This window comes from Saimiri boliviensis, chromosome 7 (genome assembly GCF_048565385.1).
Source record: "Saimiri boliviensis isolate mSaiBol1 chromosome 7, mSaiBol1.pri, whole genome shotgun sequence".
In the NCBI taxonomy this organism is placed as follows: domain Eukaryota; kingdom Metazoa; phylum Chordata; class Mammalia; order Primates; family Cebidae; genus Saimiri; species Saimiri boliviensis.
In genome coordinates this window covers 126,623,995-126,644,505 of record NC_133455.1, presented here as the reverse complement: position 1 = coordinate 126,644,505, position 20,511 = coordinate 126,623,995, and the positions used below count along the sequence as shown (strand labels likewise).

Sequence of the window (20,511 nt, the reverse complement as noted above, 5' to 3'; positions counted from 1 at the left end):
GCTCCCATCCCCCCCACCACCCGAGTCCCTGGGGACACTTCCGGGTGAGCCTGCTGCCCGCCACCAGCCCCACCCTGGGTCGCTGGTCGATAGGCCCAGGCTGCGGCCCAAGCCTTCTGCAGCCCCTCCACTGTCGGCGCCCCCCACCCCAAGCCACCTTCCTCCACCCCCGAAGTCTGCCCCTGCCCGCAGCACGCACCGACTCACCCACCCTCATCCACCCTCTGCAGTCCCTAGCTCAGCCCAGGACCCCTCCCCTGGTGGCCTTTACCTGTCACCAGGCCCGCCTGCCCCCAGAGAGTGGGTGCCAGGGAGACGAAGGGGCTTTGAGGCTCCAGATTCAACGGCCTAGAGCCCGCCCGGCGTCCTCTCTTCCTCCTTCCTTCTCCGCCCGCCCGGCAGCGCAGGCTCCTTACCTGGGCCCCGCCCGCCGCCCTGCGCACAGGTGTGTCCTCCTGCCATAGGCTGCCCCCCCACCGCCTTAACCCCTTCCCTCCCAGTGTCAGTCACAGGCACCTCCTCTAAGGCCTCGCCACCCCGATAGGCCTCCCACCCTCTCCCAGGGCCTCTTTTTTCCTACCTGCCTATTCTCACCCCTGTCTCCAGAGGAACAAAAGGAGGGGCTGTCCTCGGGTCCCCTCCCCACAGCATCTGCTGCCTTCAGGCCTAGCCCCCTCCTCTGTGACCTCAGACCCTGCCCACAGTGGAGCTGGAAGGCCAGAGAGAGCCCTGAGGTCAGCAGTGGGACTGTTGCCGCAGCGCCCGGCCTGTGCTAGGGTCCCCTGAGCGACAGGGGCAGGAGGAGGCCCCGCCAGGCCTGTGAAGGGCAGGTGGGTCCCAGCAGGGTGCCCCTAGTGTGGAGGTACCCACCGCTCTCCAGAGACCCCAGCCGGCCTGGAGCCTCAGCCCTGCCCCTCAGTGGGGGCCTGCAGAGGGAACGATCTCCATAGGCTGCCCCCCTACCGCCTTAACCCCTTACTGCTCTCCCGACCAAACTGCTCCCGGACCCATCTCACAGCACAGCCTCACCGGAGTCCAAGTCCCACCCCAAGGGCAGGTAGCCCAAGGGCGGTTAGAGGAGGTGGGACTTGCCTTTGTGCGGCTGGGATGGAAAGGGCGTTGCTGGGAGAGGGGCCCTGAGCCCGACAGGTTGCCCCACCCACGCCCCAGGGCCACAGCCCCAGGGAGCTATTGTGTTGCTCAGTCCCTAGCTACTCTCTCTCCTGGTCTTTGTTGGCTTCCTTCTTAATACCGGCCTGCCATTATTTGATGCAGGTGATCGGTGTTGTGAATCTGTCTCCCTGACCAGCCCCCTAAGTTCCAGGAGGCCAGGGGGCTGTGAATGGCAGTGGTGCCAGGGGCTCTCTAAGAAGGATTTGCTGAATAATGCTTGCCCAGCCTCTGGGCTTCCAGACCTGTACGGCCTCAGCCTTTCCAGGAGTGCGTGCCGGCCCTTCCTGAGGGATGGCTCGCACCGGCTCCACTCCCCAGGAGACGAGTGTTTCAAACGAAGGAGAAACCCCACTCCCGACACAGCACGGGGGGAGGAACAGGGGACCAGAAAACAAAGCAACCTTCAAGTCTGCCAGCTCTTCAAACTCTGCCCCGGAGGACATGGGCAGCCGCAGCCTGCTCCCGGGTGCACTGAGAGCCAGTCTGCAGTCCCCGTTCCCGCCCGAGGGGACACAATGTGGCTGGCCTCAGGTCTGTGCTTCTGGCTGTTAACTACTCTTCTTAGCTGGGATCTGGAAGTCAGCATCAGGGGAGTGTGATGGGGGACCCCTGAGGGCGGCAGCTGCAACTCCCGAGTAAGGAGTATAGGCTCTGGGCTCAGAAGGCCTGGGTTCAAATCCCAGCTTCACTGCTGCATAGTCCTGTGACCTCGGGCAAGTGACCAAGTTACTTAGTCTCTCTGTGCCTCAGTTTCCTGCACTGTAAAATGAGAATGACCAAAGTGCCTAGACTGATCTAACGTGTAGCCTCTCCATGCCTGGGCACATGGCAAGTGTGTGATGAGTCACTGTGCCCGTCTTATCACCAGCCGTCATCTTGTGCTTTTCACAGCCACCCTGTTATGATCGCCCTCCATTTTAAAGGAGACTGGGAAGCTTTGCCCACAGCCACCCTCCCACGTGTGAGGCGGAGTCCGGACCCACGGCCGTCTGACGGGAGGCGGAGCCCACTCCCGGGGCAAGCAAAGCGCTGGGTTAGAGGCGACACACAGTAATCCCAGGCCTTTATTTACAAAAGGAGAAGGGCTGGCCCTGACTGGGGCCTGGCTGGGCTATATACAGGATCAGGGAGAGGGGTGAGGGATGCAGCCATTTAAATTACAACAGAATGGGGCGCTCCTAGGTTCAGGTTGTGGGTCTGTCCGCGGTGGGAGGCTTCCGCAGGGTCTGAGCTGAGGCTGCCAAGAGAAGGAGTTAGGGAGTGAGAGGGTGGCTGGAACCCGGAGGGGGACAAGGTCTGGGGCAGCTGGGAAGGGCAGAGTGAGGCTGCAGCCACCCCATCCACCCAGGGAAGGCAGCGGGGCCGAGGACACCGGGCAGGGCAGGGAGGACAGCCCCGCACCGCGGCCACCTGAGCTCGGCGCCGCTCACTTCCTCTTGAGGGAGCCCTTGCTCTTCTCCTTGTCTGCTGACCGCTGCTTCTTCACCTTCTCCTCGCGCTTGTTCTTCCCCTGCAGGTTCTCATACACGTCTTCCTTGTGTCTGCAGCAGGGTGCGGGGGGCACAGGTCAGGAGACAGCACGGGGGACCCGGCAGTGGCAGCCCCCTCCGGCTGCCCCATCTCACAGGCGGCCCAGCCACTGTCCCTGCGCTAGACTCCAAGTTCTTTGAGGTCAGAGGCCACCTCTCATACGCGAGTGCGCTGCGGCCGCCTCGCAGAGGCCCGCGTGTGCACAGAAGGGGTGAGAACCAAGCTTGAACTTGGAAGCCAGGTCCCTCCAGCTGCAACACTTGTCCTCTCCAGAAATCGACGATCGGGCTGGGCGGGACAAAGGGGTGGATGCCAGGAGGTGGCAGCCAGGGCCACTCACTTGGATGACGTGCGGGAGGCCTTGGCATGGGCGTTCTTCATGGCTGGGGGGTAGGTGATGTTCCCGTACTCTGACTCCTGGCCCTTCTGCGACTGTGGGCAGAGGGATAGTAGGAGGGCGGCGGTCCCAGCAGGGCCAGGTGGTACCCGTCCCCCGCTGCAGCCCCCTAGGCCCTGCTCTGCACGCACCTGCAGGACCTCCAGCTTCTTCTTGGTGGTTTCAATGAACTGGGCGATGGCCACGTAGATGAACTTGTACTGCGCCTCCGTCTGCACCATGCCCGAGCGCTGGGCCCGCACCATCTGGATGGTCTTCTGGATGTCAATGTCACAGTCCAGGCCTGGGTGGGGGCAGTCAAACCTCAGGCCCAGGCACAGGTAGACACCAAGGGGCTGCTCACCCCCGCCCCCAAGCCCCCAGGTGCCCCTCACCCTTGGTGGAGATGTTCTCCATGAGCATGTCGATGACTATGATGGTACCTGTGCGGCCAATGCCCGCGCTGAGGAGAGACGGGGTGCCATCAGAGGCCAGTCAAACCCTTCCTGGGAAGGGGGGTGACCAGTGTTCAGCTCCACCCCCGGGCACTGCAGGAGCAGCCTGAGCCTCCAGTAACAGAAGGGAATGTGCCCAGCATCACTGGGCAAGTGACAGTGAAGATTTGCCCGACTCTGTGGGTGCGCTCCGCTTCTGGCTCTGCAGTGCTGATGCCAGCTTCCCAGCTGCCACCATCCTTCCCTCCTCCACTCCCTGCACCGAATCCTCACTCCTGGTGAGCGGCTGCCTCCACCCCGAAAGACATGGGACCCCCAAATCCTACCACTGTCCTGCTGGCTCCCAGGCACCCTGATCCCTCCCCGCCTCTTCCTTCAAGAGTTAGGGAGCTCCAGCTGGGTGTGGTAGCTCACACCTGTAATCCCAGCACTTTGGGAGGCCGAGGCAGATAGATAAGAGGTCAGGAGTTCGAGACCAGCCTGACCAACATGGTGAAACCTCGTCTCTACTGAAAATACAAAAATTAGCTGGGGGTGGTGGCGTGCACCTGTAATCCCAGCTACTCAGGAGGCTGAGGCAGGAGAATCACTTAAACCTGGGAGGCGGAGGTTGCAGTGAGCCGAGATCATGCCACTGCACTCTAGCCTGGGCAACAAGAGACTCTGTCTCAAAAAAAAAAAAAAAAAGTTATGGAGCTTCTCTCTGCAGGGGTTTACTTCCCTTTTTCTTCAAACCCTGACAGCTGGGAAAGGGCAGCCCAGAGACAGGGTGCAGGGGCGCCGGATCAGGGACTCAGAGGAGCAGTGCAGTAGGAAGTTTCTCTCCTTCCCACCCCTGGGCAAGCAGACCCTAGGGAGACCCCAGGCCCACCCTCAGCTGGGCCCATCAGGCTGGTGCCCTGAGTCGCGCTGTCTAATTTCAAACCCGGATTGTCAAAAATAACCCCTCTTCACCCACTTCCTTCCTGTAACGTCTAAATAAAGGCCATGGGGCTTTCAAGAAGTGTGTGAATGTACGTTCGGTGGGTGAGCAGAAGGGTAGCTCTCGGGGATAGACCTGTCCCTGAGAGAGCAGAGGACAGAGCTGCGGCCCCGAGACAGCCCATCAGGGGCAGCTCTAGATTCAGCCAACTGGCCCTGTCCCATGAACCAACAGCTGCTGGGGGGAAGAGGAGGAAGCCAGAGGCCCCCAAAGGCCTGGGTTCCATGGAGGGAGTGTTTCCCCCATTCTCTGGCATGAGTACTAAACCAGTAGCAGTGCCGGTGTTTGAGGGCTGATGGAATTCCAGCCACAGCGATAGGGTCTCACGACAACCCTGAGATCCTGGTTTTACAGGATCCTGGTTTTACAGATGAGGAAGCTGAGGGTCAGAAAAGTTAAGCAATTTGTCCAAGATCACACAGCTGGTGAGCGGAGGGGCCCTGCACCCGCCGCCTCTGTTTGACTGAGGCCAGGCCGGCATGGTGGGCTCATCGGTGGGACCCCTGCTCCTCGCAGCCCCACCTCTGCACCTTATAGGGGTCTCCTGATCACAAACACGAAGGTAGATAGAGGAGCTATGTGTACCCCCCAGAAAGGCATCGCCCATCCCCAAACAGCCAGGATGGGGAACTACCAGGGAAAGAGGGAGAGAGGGCAGAATCAGGAAGAAGCCTAAACCCTGGGGCTACAGATGGAAAAAGAGGAGGAATGGGGAGCGCAGGCCCAGTGGATATTCCTGGGAGGAGAGAAGAAACCAGCAGAGTGGGACCTCGAGAGATAGCAGGGCAGCTGGGACCCAGGCCTAGCCCCACCTCACCCTGACTAGCTGGGGCCTGGCCAGCAGCTGGGGCCCGGGTTCCTCCTCTGTATTTGGGTTGGGCGAGATGGCACATCTGGGGAAGGCTCTGAGGAAGACACCCGCAGGCACAGGGCCAAAATGGGACTGGGTCCAGCCACGTTCCAGCCTGGGGTCTGGAGCCATGAGGGTACCCAGAAGAAGCCGGGGGTGAGCGGAAGGCAACAGACGTGTGTGCTGATGTGTATGTTGCCTCTAACAGCTCATGGCACTCAGCCGCGTTTGCTCCTTGGCGGTCACTGCTGCCAGCAGGATCCTCATTCTCACCTGCAGTGCACGATGATGGGGCCCGCGTGGGGCAGGGTCTCCTGCCGCTGGTTGATCTGGTCCAGGAAGCTGAGGACGCCCCCGGGCTCACTGGGGACCCCATGGTCGGGCCAGCTCAGGTACTGGTAGTGCCAGATCTCCCGAACCAGGTCCCCCTGAGCCAAGGACATAGGGTCAATGCCCCCTGCTCCCTCGGAACACCCTACCTGCCTCACCCCACCCAACCACCCAACCAGACAGGAGAACAAGTCCAGCGAGGGACTCCCAGAGCAGGGCAGGGAGTGGGGGCTGCTCACATTGTCCAGTGGGGAGACCTGTAAGCTGCGGAGTTTATATTCGGGCGTGTCGTGCTCCCTGCAGTTGGTCACAGAGTAGGGCCCATAAACGCGCTGAGTGCCCACCTCGGGCCAGTAGGGGACACATTTGCTCTAGAAAGACAGCGTCGGGTGGGGATGAGGCACAGAGCAGGGCACTGTGGCCCATCCCAGGGCACCGGCCCACACGTTCGTCAGACGGACAGACGAGCTGGCCGAGAGGCAAGAGACCTGGGATCCCCTCTCGGAGCAGCCACCAACAGGTGACGAGGCCTGGCCAGCACTTTACTGGGACGTCCATTTGACATTCAACAAACGTCACCAGGGCAGGCGTGGTTCCTGAAGCTGTGCAAACCAGGCTGCAGTCACAGACACAAATAAGGCCCCATCTGTGCCCTGTGCCTGGAGTAGCTCACAGAGACAGGTGAGCGCGGGGAGACACGCACTGAGAGCGTGGCTGAGAAAGCCGAATTATCCCTCTCGGCCATGGAGGAAACGGGACGTGGATTCACAGAGGGGGCAGGTAGCACTTGGGCTGTGTCTTCAAAACAAGGGATCTGCCAGGCAGAGATAGTGTGGGGAGAAAGCCATATCCTAGCAGAAAAGGAGCTTGTGCAGAGAGAGGCTGGGAACCCGAAAGAGCCGGGGCTGCTGGGGGCGGTGAACCTTAAAGGGAATCGTAGGGGACAGAGGGAAGCCACCAGGCCTTCAATGCCAGGCCTCACAGTGCGACTTTATCCCAAAGGTGACCAGGAGCCATGGAAGGGATTTCAGAGAGGAAGGAACTTGACTCAGTTTGTGTCACCAATGCGATCACTTCAACAGCAGCACAGAGGGTGCTGTGCAGGGGGTTCCGCAGGGTAAGGGGCAGGGAGGACAGGAGGGGCCTGGATGCAGACAGGTGGGGAAGGGGCAGAAGGAAGGAGGGCAGCCTAAAACCTGGGTCTGGAGCTCAGGAGAACCCAGGGATGGATGCAGGGATACAGGGGTCACATTGTGCAGTCAAGACTTTGCCTCAGTTTCCCAACAAGGGCCGGCCCCTCACCCCTGAGATCCCTTTTCGCCCTGGCATCTGATGGTTCTTTGACTTAATGGTGTGACCACACGCACTGGGGAGGGATGTGGGGGCGGGGTGGGGTGCCCTACCCGGCCTTTCTCCACCTCTCGGGTGGTCATGACGATGACACGGGTGTTCTCCTGCCACGCCATCTGCCAGAAGTCGTTGACCGTGGCCTCCAGACAGCCCTGGCTGGCGATATAGGTCTTAGTGTTCTCATCAGGGCCTAGCAGCTGGTTCTGTGTGCAAGCGTGGAGAGATGCACCCCAAGACAGTGAGCTCCTCGGCCCGGCACGGGCCCTGAATCCCTGCCACCTCCATCCATGCAGGAAGCCAGCTCCGGCGCTGCCCAGGTGTCTCTGGATCTGGGGTCCTCACCAGACAGGGAATTCCCAGGGCCCAGCCTCTCCTCCCACAGGACCCACGCCACTGACCTTGATGTAGTTTGCATTGATGTAGTCAGACCCAGGGATGCTACTGTCACGTCCCTGCAGGATCACTCGGCTGTGGTCAACTGGGAGTGGGTGGAGAGGAGGCGAGACGGCCTGGATCAGCCAGGGACTCCCCACGCCTGGGTCAGACCACCCTCCTGAGCTAACAGGCCATTCTGGTCTCAGAAGCTTGTGGGAGAGGCTTGGGGGGGGCTGCGGGCAGCAGGGTTCGGGGGTCCTCTGCATGGAGGGACGGAGGGGGTTCGCGAGAAGGAGGTTGGGAGCAGGGGAACCTGCCTGCTGCTGGTGAGAGGCCCCTCTGGGAGGAGAAGAGGCCTTTTGCAGAAGGGGGAGGCTCTGTTGGCGGGTGTGGGGAGAGGGGCCCCCCCGGAGTGGAGGGTGGAGACCTGTAAGATGAAGGGAGGTGGCTGGGGTAGGGGCGGTCTCCTGGGTGAGGGCGGCCTGGGTGCTCACAAGGGAGAATGTTCTTGTAGCGGTTCTTGCCCTTGTTCTCTGGCCGCTGTCCTTCCAGGCGCTGGTGCAAGTTCTTCACCTCCTGCTTCTGCAGACTCTGAAACGTGGGCGGGGAAATGAGCATCAGCTCCTGGAGACGGCATCCATCAGGGGAGCTCACGCGGGGTGGGTCAGGAGCAGAGGTAAGCGAGGAGGGGGAAGTATCCGCTGGGGGCCCCATGCCGCCTGCCCCGGCCTCAACTGCCCCAGTCCTGCGGGTCCCCACCGAGCACCTCAAACTCCTCCCAGAAGCCAGCCTTGGCTGTGTCCTCGGACTCCTGCTTCTTGTTCAGTTCCAAGACTCGGTTCTCAATGTCGGCCGCATTCACCCTCGTGGCGTAGTACGGCTGCAGTGGGGGACGGGGAGAAGTCAGCAACTCAAGAGATCCCAGAAGCTCACGTCTAGGGGGCGGCTCAGGGGCAGGGAGAAGGCAGCTGGGCCCACCCCTCACCTGCCGCAGGTAGACAAAGGCGCCTGAGGCCTCCTCAATCCCCGTCTTCTTGAAATGCTCCACCAGGTCCGTGAGGCTATCAAAGGTCTCTGAACCACCCACCGTGTAGCGTCCACCCTGGGGAGGGGGTGCCAAATAAGGCCACTCACAGGGCCCGAGTCTCCCTCCCTGGGCCCCAGGCAGATCCTCCCCACCGCCCACACTGTGGGCACAGACGGCAGCCTCAACAGGCTCCCCCACCGCCTGGCAGCCTTACCTCACACATGACCTTGATGTGGGTGACCCTGAGCGGGGAGCCTGGGCCAGCCTTGGGCTGGTCACTGAGCACGGACAGCACAAAGTCTCCAGGCTGGCTGAGGCTCTCACGCACAAGAAACGTCCAAGGCTCGCCCTTGGCCTGAAGCAGTGTCTCTGCCTGCCCTCCAGACATGTGACCATGGTACCACCTAGAGGAGGCAGCGTCAGGGCTGGTGAGACCCGGGCCACAGGGGAAGGTGCTGAGCAGAGACATTCACGGGGCGGAGGCAGGAAATCCAGCGCCTACTGGGCGCCAGGCACTGTCCTAGATGCTTCCAAATCCACCACCACACTTAGGTCCATTACTCTCTCCCAAACAAGCTGAGAGGGAGGTATGATATTACCCCCGTCTCAGAGGAGGACACTCGTGCTGAGCTGTTGCACAGTGGCCTAGGGCCCTTGACTGACTCCAGAGCTCTGCTGCCCGGGCCAGAGGCAGTGGTGCGGTCACAGCTCCCTGCAGCCTTGACCTCCCAGGCTTAAGCGGTCCTGGCCTCCAGAGTTCTAACCAGGCTTTGAACCCAGAGCCCACCTCTGAAAGGCAGAAAGGCTGTCGATATTCAAAATATTTAAAGGAGAGAAACTAAGGAAGAGTCTCCATGATGCATAGGGCTGTGCCAGGCAGAGACCTGAGACAAAGAAACGCAGATCGAGGCCACATCACAGGCGGGAGACGGACAGAGACACAAGTCACAGGGAAGGCAGACAGGGTGCGCTTCCCCAGGGAGGCGGGGAAGACAACCCCACTGGGGAAAAAGTGGTGTGGGGGCTCTGGGGGTGCCCTGGATGATGTCACTGAAGGGGAGCCCAGGGTTCAAAGGGGTTCAAAGGGATTCAAAGGGGCTGTCGGGGCAGAAAGCAGAACTAGGCCCTTTCCCCAAAGCACACCCCTTTCTCAGGAGGAAACTGTAGCCCCACAATGCCCAGCCCCACAGGAAACCACGTGATGGAAAAAACACAAAACTCCTTCTGGGGAGAGAGTGAGAAGTGAGGTTGTGAGGTTTCCTCAGCCCAGGGGCCAGGGGAGGAGGGGCAAATTTTCCAACCGCAGGGTTGGGGGGAAGGAGGGGAGGACCAGCCTGTCCCGACCCATCTCACCCCTGCCCAGAGGTGACTCCAGCCAACAGACACCCCGCCCCCAGAACCTCCAGACCTTACCGGGCTGCTTCAGCCCACCACTTGGGGACAGGCTAGGACCCCAGGCAGCGGGGAGGGGGCTGAGCCCCTTCCCTTAGGCCCCAGGATGAGGAAGTCTCCATGCAAATGTCAGGCTGACCACAGGAAGCACAGAGCCACCGAGGGACAGATGCAAATTCCCGCAGAGAAGGAGGCGCCACAGACAAGACAGAACCGGCGAGACAGAGCCTCTCACACTCCCAGGCTCAGGGGAGACACTGGCTCCTGGGATGGGTTACCCAAAAGGGCCTCCAGGGTGGCTTCCCCGGTCTTAACCTCTTCACCTCCCGCCCCAGCACCGCCCTCCGCTCCCTGTCTCTCTTCTCTCTTCTCTTTGAACCCGGGTCTCAGCCTCCTCTGCAGGGGCCTGTTGGGGCCCTGCTCCTCTCTCCCTCTCTAGGCACTGGTCAGCCCATCCTCTTCCTCCTGGCTCGAGGCAAGGAGAAAGGACAGGAGCTTCAGAGGCCCCCTGAGTGTTGCGGTGGGGAAGGGGAAGGGCAAGGGGCAGACACGGAGCCAGCCACGTGAGGCTCATGGAGAGGAGGAAGGCCGGGCGGGAAGCTGACCAGGGAAAGGAGGTTTCCCAGGCGGGCCACAGGGCAGTTCCGCAACCTCATTCAGCTCTAAGTTTCAGTCAGTGACTTCACCAAAAATACTGACGGCAGTTTGGAGGCCCGAATCCCAGAAAGGCTGCAAGCTGGCGGAAGCAAGGTCCCCATCACTTCAACAGCCCATCCGCGAGCGCCGGGCAAGGGCAGGTGGGCTCGGCCCCAGGGGTCCATGTGAAAACCCCCTTGTGTATTCCACCACCCTTTACTCTAAGAGGATCTGGCGTTGAAAGGAGCCAGGGTGTCCTGAGGAGATTTCAGAGCCCCCGGCCCCTGCCCATGCCTTTGGGAGCCCACAGGGGCAGTGGCCTTCCCAGCTCTGGGGACCACACCTTTGAGCAGAGGGGACAGGAAGGAAATGCCTGGGGTGTTTGTGCTCAGGACAGTGCAAGCCCCTTTCCACATGTGAACGCTCCACGGCTGCTGGGTGGCTGAGATAAGGCGTCAAGTGTCTGGCAAGCGTTCGTCCCCATCCTCATCCCTAGTGTCAGCCCCTAACGCATGCTGGCCACGGGAGAGGGGAAGAGGAAGGAGAGCACTCTCGCTTCCACAGGAGGAAGAACTTTCTAACAACAGAGGTGGCCCGCACGGCATGCCAGCTGCCAGTGGTAGCCTCCCTGTCTCCAGTGGGACCTGGGTTGCAGTGGCCAGGGCCCCTGGAGTAGGGCAAGGCAGCCTTCTCTGGCTTCCTCAGGGTTAGGTGGAAAGGGTGGTAGGTTCAGTTCTGAGATGCCAGGCTGCAGGGGAAGGACGCTGAGAGCCCCAGCCGGTGCGGGGAGGGAAGAGGAGGGAGGACAGGCGGTGCTGGGTGCCAGGCTCCCTGCCTCCCGGGCCACTGGGGGTGGGAGCCGGCTTGCCCTGGCTTGGGAGAGGCAGGGTGCAGAGCGCTCACCTCTCACTAGTGGGGTCGGAGCAGTTCAGCGGGTACTTGAGGTGGATGATGGTGCCGTCGCGATCCTGCAGGACGCCCTGCTGCTGAGTGTAGTACTCCACCAGCTCCGTCAGCGTGGCAAACTTCTCCCCTCCATACAGGTCGTAGAAATCCCCTGAGTTCTGGATCCGAATATGGGTCACCTGATCCCCCACCCTGCGGGGCACCAGGCGGTGAGGCCAGTAGGTGCAGGAGTAGAGGCAGGAGGGCAGGGATCGGCGGAGGTCCTGGGTGAGGGCACACATGGGCATGGGTGGGCACAGACAGGGACGGGGAGCGCGGGGGGCGGGGCGCGAGGGCACAGACCGGGCATGGGGGCTGCAGGGAACCCGAATGTGTGGTTCAGGGCCCGGACAGCACAAGAGAGCAGCCAAACGCTGGGGAGGGCCACCTACCTGACAGAGAGCGAGAAGTCACCCTGGTTCTTGCGACTGGGCCGAGCCAGGAAGCTGCCATGGACGCCTCGGCCCTTGAGCAGGGTCTCTGCATCCAGCCCACTGAGGTCTCGGTGAAACCACCTGAGTGGCCCAGGCAGGGCAGTGAGGAGGGGTCCCGTGGGCACCGGGCACCCTTGCCTCCTGCCTACTGAGGGTGGCAGGCCCTTACCTCACCATCCTGGGGGCTTCCGGAGAGGGAGGGGGCGCAGGGAATGAGGTGGTGCAGCTAGTCTGGGCAGGCAGAGAACTCGTGGACTAAGCCTCAGGCCTGGCTCCCAGTGCCAAGCTGCCTCACCGGCCCCGGTGGTCCCCGTTCTGGAGCTGCCACTCCACTGGCCTAGGGCAGCCAGCAGGGCGGGGACAGGAAGAGGCGCGGCCGACCCCTTGGGGGAACTCACTTGTACTTCTCGTTTTAGAGTAGAGCAAGGGAAGAGAAGCAGAGCATGGTGGCACTGGGGGTGGGGACGGGGCCCACTTCCCACACGTCTGCAATCAAAGGCTCAGGAGCATGACCCTGCACGTATGTGACACCACATGCAGTAAGGACACATATGTGCTTGCACACTAAAGGCCCAGATCATACTTCACGCATGTGAACCTACACGGTCACATGGCACCTCTTCCTCCTCCACCTGCCGCTTTGACACGGTCCTCCCTGGCCCACACTAATAACAATGATGGCGGTGACAGCTGTCATCGAGTGAGTCCTTCTGGATACTGCTGTGCTATAATGGCGTTCACGTGCCTCGTCTGATTGGTTTCTCACCACAGCCCTACGAAACAGGGGCTCTCTTTCTCCTCATTTGACAGACAAGGAACCTGAAGCCCAGGGAGTTCAAGGCATTGCCTGAGTCCATCAGTGAGTCAGCTGCAGTGCTAGGATTCAAACCCAGGCAGTCCGGTTCCAAAGCCGACGCTTCTTTTTTTTTTTTTTTTTTTTTTGAGACGGAGTTTCGCTCTTGTTACCCAGGCTGGAGTGCAATGGCGCGATCTCGGCTCACCGCAACCTCCGCCTCCTGGGTTCAGGCAATTCTCCTGCCTCAGCCTCCTGAGTAGCTGGGATTACAGGCACACGCCACCATGCCCAGCTAATGTTTTATATTTTTAGTAGAGATGGGGTTTCACCATGTTGACCAGGATGGTCTCGATCTCCTGACCTCCTGATCCACCCGCCTCGGCCTCCCAAAGTGCTGGGATTATAGGCTTGAGCCACCACGCCAGGCCCAAAGCCGATGCTTCTAACTCCTATACACCAGTCCTCAGGGCTTCAAAGAACAGAGATTGAGAGCCTCCTTGTCCAAAGGGGCTGCCATGAGAGCGGAATATTAATAGTTAAGACCTTGTCAACGCTTGCAAGAGAGACGGGTGCCCTCCTCTAAGCAACATAACGCGGTTTGTCCATGCCACTGTGGCAAAGGCATGGGCAAAATGACCCTGAGCAGCCCCGTCAGACTTGGGTCCTTTCTAATTCTTGTCCCTAGGCCTCTGCCCTGCCCTGGGACTCTGACCAGGGGGCCTGTCTCCTTGGGGCTCGGGACTGGAGGCTGGGGGCGAAGGGCCTCGCCATGGCTGATTTTCTCAGGGCTGGCTGACCTGAGAGGCCCTAAACACTAAGGTATATGATGCTCCCTGCTTGTAATTCAAAATAAAACTAACTTTCTGCCGGGTGCAGTGGCTCAAGCCTGTAATCCCAGCACTTTGGGAGGCCGAGGCGGGTGGATCACGAGGTCGAGAGATCGAGACCATCCTGGTCAACATGGTGAAACCCCGTCTCTACTAAAAGTGCAAAAAATTAGCTGGGCATGGTGGCACGTGCCTGTAATCCCAGCTACTCAGGAGGCTGAGGCAGGAGAATTGCCTGAGCCCAGGAGAAGGAGGTTGCGGTGAGCCGAGATCGTGCCATTGCACTCCAGCCTGGGTAACAAGGGCGAAACTCCGTCTCAAAAAAAAAAAAAAAAAAAAAAAAAAAAAAAAAAAAAAACTTTCTTTCTTTCTCTCTTTCTCTCTGTCTCTCTTTCGATGAAGTCTTGCTCTGCCACCAGGCTGGAGTGCAGTGGTGCGATCTTAGCTCACTGCAACCTTCACCTTCTGAGTTCAAGCGATTCTCCTGCCCCAGCCTCCTGAGTAGCTGGGACTACAGGCACACACCACCAATGACAGCTAATTTTTGTATTTTTAGTAGAGACGGGTTTTCACCATGTTGGCCAGAATGGTCTCAAACTCCTGACCTCGTGATCTGACTGCCTCGGCCTCCCAAAGTGCTGGGATTACAGGCATAAGCCACTGTGCCTGGCCATCTTTTTCAATGTTATATGATGGGCATGCATTACCTTTATAAAAATAAATATGCTAACTGGGAGCAATTTCTGGGGAAATTTTAGGGTGCAGGGAAGGCTCTTTGTCTCTACCTGGATGCTTTTTGCATGGGTGTGTATAAACATGAAGTCAGTCAGGTTCTGTGCTTAATATTTATGAATATTACGCATGTTATGCTTCAATTAAAAGAAGAAAAAATAAGCCAGGCGCGGTGGCTCATGCCTGTAATCCCAGCACTTTGGGAGGCTGAGGCGGGTGGATCACGAGGTCGAGAGATCGAGACCATCCTGGTCAACATGGTGAAACCCCGTCTCTACTAAAGATACAAAAAATTAGCTGGGCATGGTGGCACGAGCCTGTAATCCCAGCTACTCAGGAGGCTGAGGCAGGAGAATTGCCTGAGCCCAGGAGGCGGAGGTTGCGGTGAGCCGAGATCGCGCCATTGCACTCCAGCCTGGGTAACAAGAGCGAAACTCCGTCTCAAAAAAAAAAAAAAAAGAAGAAAAAATAGCTGGGCACGGTGACTCACACCTGTAATCCCAGCACTTTGGGAGCCTGAGGTGGGCAGATCACGTGAGGTCAGGAGTTCGAGACAAGCCTGGCCAACATGGTGAAACCCCATCTCTACTAAAAATACAGAAATTAGCTGGGCGTGGTGGTGGGCGTCTGTTATCCCAGCTACTAGAGAGGCTGAGGCAGGAGAATCACTTGTACCCAGGAGGCAGAGGTTGCAGTGAGCCGAGATCGTGCCACTGCACTCCAGCCTGGGCAACAGAGTGAGGCTCTGTCTAAAAAAATAAATAAACAAAATTTTAAGCCCAACAAGTCTAATTTTCCCATAACTTTATCATTTTTAGAAACATAAAATATCCAAATTTTTCCCCAATAAAAGGCTTTTCTATTTTTTCTTCTTCTCCTTTTTTTTTTTTTTTTTTTTTTTTTTTTTTTTTTTTGTTGTTGTTGTTGTTGTTCTGTTAGTTTCTGGTTTTCTTCTCTCACTGGTGCCCTGGGGAATCTGCCTGGTATATTTATTACATGGTCCACCTTTGACTACCCCTGCAGCTTGGACACCACCCTGGAGACCTGGAACTCCACTGAACCCCCACCCCATGTCAAGGAGCAGGAAAAGCACACACAATGCTGTCTGCAGCGTGGAGCGCACGCTGGCGCACTCTCCCTCATCTCTGAGTGTTCAGAGCCCAGCGTGTTGCCCGGCACTGAGCAGTGTCCGACAAACAAACTCGTCAGCCCACAGGCACACACGTGGCCACAGTACAGCTTCCTGGTCCTACACACAAAGCCTGCTTGTCATACACAGGCCAGGGTGCACACACACAGTCACACCACACGTACTTCATCCACGTCCACCTACACACATATCTGGGCCGGTGCACATCCCCACGCATGGACACACAATTTTAACCACACACGAAGTTTCAGGTCCATGCTCAGCAGCAAATGCCCACTGCACCATGGCCCCAAGACATTCTCCTTCCAGGGTTTAAACCCACTCAGTGGGAAGGAACTAACTAAGCACCCAGAAGAAACTAACTAGGCTGGCCGGGCTCAGTGGCTCACGCCTGTAATTGCAGCACTTTGGGAGGCCGAGGCAGGCGGATCACAAGGTCAGGAGTTCGAAACCAGCCTGGCCAGCATTTCCGTCTCTACTAAAAATACAAAAAATTAGCCGAGCATGGTGGTGCAGGCCTGTAATCCCAGCTACTCAGGAGGCTGAGGCAGGAGAACCCGGGAGGCAGAGGTTGCAGTGAGCCGAGATCACACCATTGCACTCCAGCCTTGACAACAAGAGTGAAATTCCTTTTCAAAAATAACAACAAAAAACAAAATTAGCCAGGCATGGTGGTGGGTGCCTGTAATCCCAGCTACTCGGGAGGCAGAGGCGGGAGAAGTTGCGGTGAGCTGAGATTGCACAGCTGCACTCCAGCCTGGACAACAGAGAAAGACTTCTCAAAATATAATAATAACAATAAATTAATTAAATAATTTTTTAAAAATTAAGAATCGGCCGGGCGCGGTGGCTCAAGCCTGTAATCCCAGCACTTTGGGAGGCCGAGGCAGGTGGATCACGAGGTCAAGAGATCGAGACCATCCTGGTTAACATGGTGAAACCCCGTCTCTACTAAAAATACAAAAAATTAGCTGGGCATGGTGGCGTGTGCCTATAATCCCAGCTACTCATGAGGCTGAGGCAGGAGAATTGGAGAATTGCCTGAACCCGGGAGGCGGAGGTTGCGGTGAGCCGAGATCGCGCCATTGCACTCCAGCCTGGGTAACAAGAGCGAAACTCCGTCTCAAAAAAAAAAAAAACCAAAAAAAAAATTAAGAATCGTAGAGATTGGGCTGGGCACGGTGGCTCATGCCTATAATCCCAGCACTTTGGGAGGCCAAGGTGGGTGGGATCACCTGAAGTCAGGAGTTCAAGACCAGCCTGGCTAACATAGTGAAACTTCATCTGCAAAAAAAAAAAAAAAGAATCGTAAAGATCAAGATCAATGGTGATACAAGAAGAAGATATGCGGTCTGGAAGAGCAAACCAGGCAAAATAACCTGTAGAAAGTTTTTTAACTTCTCTGAGCCTCAGTATCACCGCCGGACAAATGAACTTAACAGTATTTCCCAAATACCCGCGCATGTGAGAAGCTTGTTAAGTGGCATGGTTTCAGTGCCAACAGCTTTTACATCATGCTATTAATCCTCAGGCCAACCCTACTTAGTAGGTGTTATCTACCCAATTTTAGAAACAGAAACTAAGACTCATAGATGTTAAGCAACTGGCCAAGGTCACAAGCTAGTGAATGGGAAGGCGGGTAAAACAAGGCTGTGAGATGCCAGAGCCTGGTGCCCTTTCCACCACCAACCACACCGCTGCAGACGGCATCAGGGGGCAGACGGGATGGGCACTGCCACAGCCCGTGATGGAAGGCGGAGGGAGAAGTGCTCCCCCAGAGGCAGCACGTGTCAAGGCAAAGAGGTGGCGCTCACAGAGCTCATGTGCGCAGTGCCTGGCTGTGAGCAGAGCTGTGTGGCTGGAGCGAAGTTGCTCTGAGAGGTTGGGACCCTGCTGCAGAGGGTCATTCAAGGCCAGGCTGAGAAACCAAGGACGGAATCTGCACAAGGGGAGGCCTGGCCAAGCTACCTGGGAGGAAAATGGCCGTGGAAGGGATTCAGGACCAGAAGACTCAGTAGGAACCCCGGCGGTGGGGCAGACAGTGACAAGATGCGCACTGGGGCAGGAGCAGAGGTGAGTGTGAGAAGCAAGAATCAGTAGGGCTGGGGAGCCACACACCCACAATCTCGCCAGTACTCTATAAGCAGGCTGTCACTTTTTCTTCCTTTCATTTTTTTAAATTTTGAGACAGAGTCTCACTCTGTCACGAGGCTGGAGTGCAGGGGCACAATCTTGGCTCTTGGCTCACCAAAACCTCTGCCTCCCTGGTTCAAGCAATTCTCCTGCCTCAGCCTCCTGAATAGCTGGGACTACAGGCACATGCCACCACATCCAGCTAATTTTTGTATTTTTAGTTTCACCATGTTGGCCAGGATGGTCTCAATCTCTTGACCTTGTGATCTGCCTGCCTCGACCTCCCAAAGTACTGGGACATCGTGAGCCACTGCACCTGGCCCCTCCCTCCCTCCCTTCCTTCTTCTTTTCTTTTCTTCTTTTTCTTTCTTTCTTCCTTTCTCTCTCTTTCTTCTTCCTTTCTCTCCTTTCTCTCTTTTTTTGAGACAGAATCTTGCTCTGTCATCCAGGCTGGAGTACAGTGTCACAATCACAGCTCACTTCAGCCTTAACCTCCTGGGCTCCGGTGATCCTCCTGCCTCACCCTCCCAAGGAGCTGAGACCACAGGTGTGTGTCACCATACCCGGCTATTTATTAGTAGTAGTAGCAGTAGTAATGAGGTCTCCCTGTGTTTCCCAGAGTGTTCTTAAACTCCTGAGCTCAAGTGATCCTCCCACCTCCCAAACTGCTGGGACTATGATGGCTTGGGCCATCATACCCTATATATATATTTTTTTTATTTGTTTATTTTTTATTTTTCAAAACGGGGTTTCACCATGTTGGTCAGGCTGTTCTTGAACTCCCAACCTCAGGTGATGCACCCGCCTTGGCCTCCAAAGTGCTTGGATTTTTTTTTTTTTTTTTTTTTTTTTTTTTGAGACGGAGTTTCGCTCTTGTTACCCAGGCTGGAGTGCAATGGCGCGATCTCGGCTCACCGCAACCTCCGCCTCCCGGGTTCAGGCAATTCTCCTGCCTCAGCCTCATGAATAGCTGGGATTACAGGCAAGCGCCACCATGCCCAGCTAATTTTTTATATTTTTAGTAGAGACAGGGTTTCACTATGTTGGCCAGGATGGTCTCGATCTCTTGACCTCATGATCCACACAGCTCGGCCTCCCATAGTCCTGGGATTACAGGCTTGAGCCACTGCGCCCGGCCAAATATATATATTTTTAAATAGAGATGGCATCTCTCTATGTTGCCCAGGCTGGTTTCAAATCACTGAGCTCAAGCAATCCTCCCACCTCAGCCTCCCAAACTGCTGGGATCACATGTGTTTGCCACCTCGCCCAGCCAGGTTTTCACTTTCACCATCCCAGGTCCAACAGAGTCTAACCTGCCCTGGCCCCGCCTCTGCTCCTCTAGGGTCCTCTGTCACTGCTTCACGGCACACTGTCCTTTTTTTGTTTGCTCCCACATTAGAGCTTTGTGCGCTCCATCTCCTCTGCCCAGAGATGCTGGACTCTCGATCACCGTATCAGTCTTTTCTTTCTTCTTCCTTCCTTCTCTCTCTCGCTTTCCTTCCTTTCTCCCTCCCTCTCTCTCTTTCTCCACTCCTCTTCCTCCTCATCCAGGTCTCAGGTCAAATGTCACCTCCTCAAGAAGCCCTCCCTGATCCCTCCAGCTAGTAACGTCACCTGCACACGCAGTCACTTGCTAGCACATGAAGCTGGTTCATTTTCTTCTTTTTTTTTTTTTTCTTTGAGACAAGGTCTCACTCTGTTGCCCAGGCTGGTGTGCAGTGGTACAATCACCACTCCCTGCGGCCTTGACCTCCTGGGCTCAAGCAAGCCTCTCACCTCAGCCTCTCCATAGCTGGAAACACAGACGTGTGCCACCACACCCAGCTTATTTTTTGTAGAGACAGGGTCTCACTATATTGGACAGGCTGGTCTCAAATTCCTGGCCTCGAGCAATCCTCTCTCTTCAGCCTCCCAAAGTGCTGGGATCACAGGCGTGGACCACCACACCCAGCTGAGGCTGTTTCATTTTCTGCATAACACTTCTGAGACTCTGAAATGATCCAATTTATTGGGTTACTTGTTCGGTCTGTAACCTCCCACTGGAACATAAGCTCCGTGAAAGCAGGGACCATGTCTGTCCTGTCCACTCCAGTATTACCAGCATCTTAAACAGCACCCTGTGCGCAATAGATGCTCAGCACGTATCTGTTGAATGAATCATACAAAGGAAAGGGAAGTGAAAGGAAACGGAAAGAAGATGGGACCAAAGTCAGATGCTGGGAAGAGCAGGGAAGTTGGCTGGGCAAGGGAGGCCTTCGCGGGCGGCCTCTGACTGCTGCTATGTTTGAGGTGATGTGAGCTACCCAAGGGGACAGGTCCCAAGCAGGAGGCAGAAGCAGGAGCCCAGAGGCTGGAGGTAGAAATGCAATGGAGAGAACAGATACACACTTGTCAGGGGAAAATGTTAAAGAGGGGGCAGAGGGGCACGAATGAGCCCGGGGTCCTCACACCTTGCAGGAAGGGAAGGTTCATAGGGACAGGAAGCAGGCGCAGGGCAGGGCAGCGGCAGATCGCACTCAGGCTCACACACTTGTTGCAGTGAGCATGAACAAGGCCTCCCTTCCTCCAAAACGAACAGGAGACTGGGACCCAGGTGGTGCACCGACTTACCCACGGGACAGCATCTCTCTGGAGGGATGAAGTCAAGGCAGAGGGCCTCAGGGGGCGGGGCTGAGCCGGTGGCACAGCTGTGCACCTTGGCCCAAGCCAGGTGAGGAAGAACCGCTCAGAAATCAGCCACTTCCTCCTCAATCCAGCCTGCCAGGCCAATGGCACCGCAGGGACAAACCCTGGACTAATAGTCTCCTGGAAAAGGACAGGTGGGGCGGGGCTGGCCTGAGACCGCCCACAGCAGCCAGCTTCCCTGCAGCCCCAGTGCCGGGTCCAGCAGTCCCTCCTGCAGGTCCAGGGCTGCCTTCCCTCGGGAGAGGAGGAGCCACCTGGAGCTCAAGCTGACAGGCGGCGGGAGGTTGGGTAGGGGCCAAGACCAGGAAGTAACCCTGGCTGAGGGAAGAA

At 57.4% G+C, this 20,511-nt stretch overlaps 1 protein-coding gene across 4 annotated transcripts; it reads right to left on the bottom strand.

Moving 5' to 3' along the window:
- Positions 1 to 2,219: 2,219 nt before the first annotated feature.
- Positions 2,220 to 20,283, bottom strand: PTPN6 (protein tyrosine phosphatase non-receptor type 6). Of its 4 annotated transcripts, none has more exons than XM_074403445.1 (16): positions 20,107 to 20,283; positions 11,814 to 11,936; positions 11,380 to 11,574; positions 8,663 to 8,852; positions 8,407 to 8,523; positions 8,188 to 8,301; positions 7,916 to 8,012; positions 7,445 to 7,524; positions 7,100 to 7,249; positions 5,936 to 6,067; positions 5,640 to 5,794; positions 3,475 to 3,542; positions 3,232 to 3,383; positions 3,044 to 3,135; positions 2,575 to 2,714; positions 2,220 to 2,410 (listed from the first exon to the last, which is right to left on the bottom strand). In XM_074403445.1, exons 1-15 carry the CDS (start codon positions 20,118 to 20,120, stop codon positions 2,600 to 2,602), a joined length of 1,794 nt encoding a protein of 597 aa, XP_074259546.1. In that variant the 5' UTR covers positions 20,121 to 20,283; the 3' UTR covers positions 2,220 to 2,410; positions 2,575 to 2,599. The 4 variants fall into 4 exon arrangements, with proteins under 4 accessions (XP_074259546.1, XP_074259545.1, XP_003944917.1 ...); XM_074403444.1 differs by having other exon boundaries at positions 2,584 to 2,714; positions 20,107 to 20,282; XM_003944868.4 differs by lacking the exon at positions 20,107 to 20,283 and adding an exon at positions 12,025 to 12,780.
- Between the last annotated feature and the right edge of the window lie 228 nt (positions 20,284 to 20,511).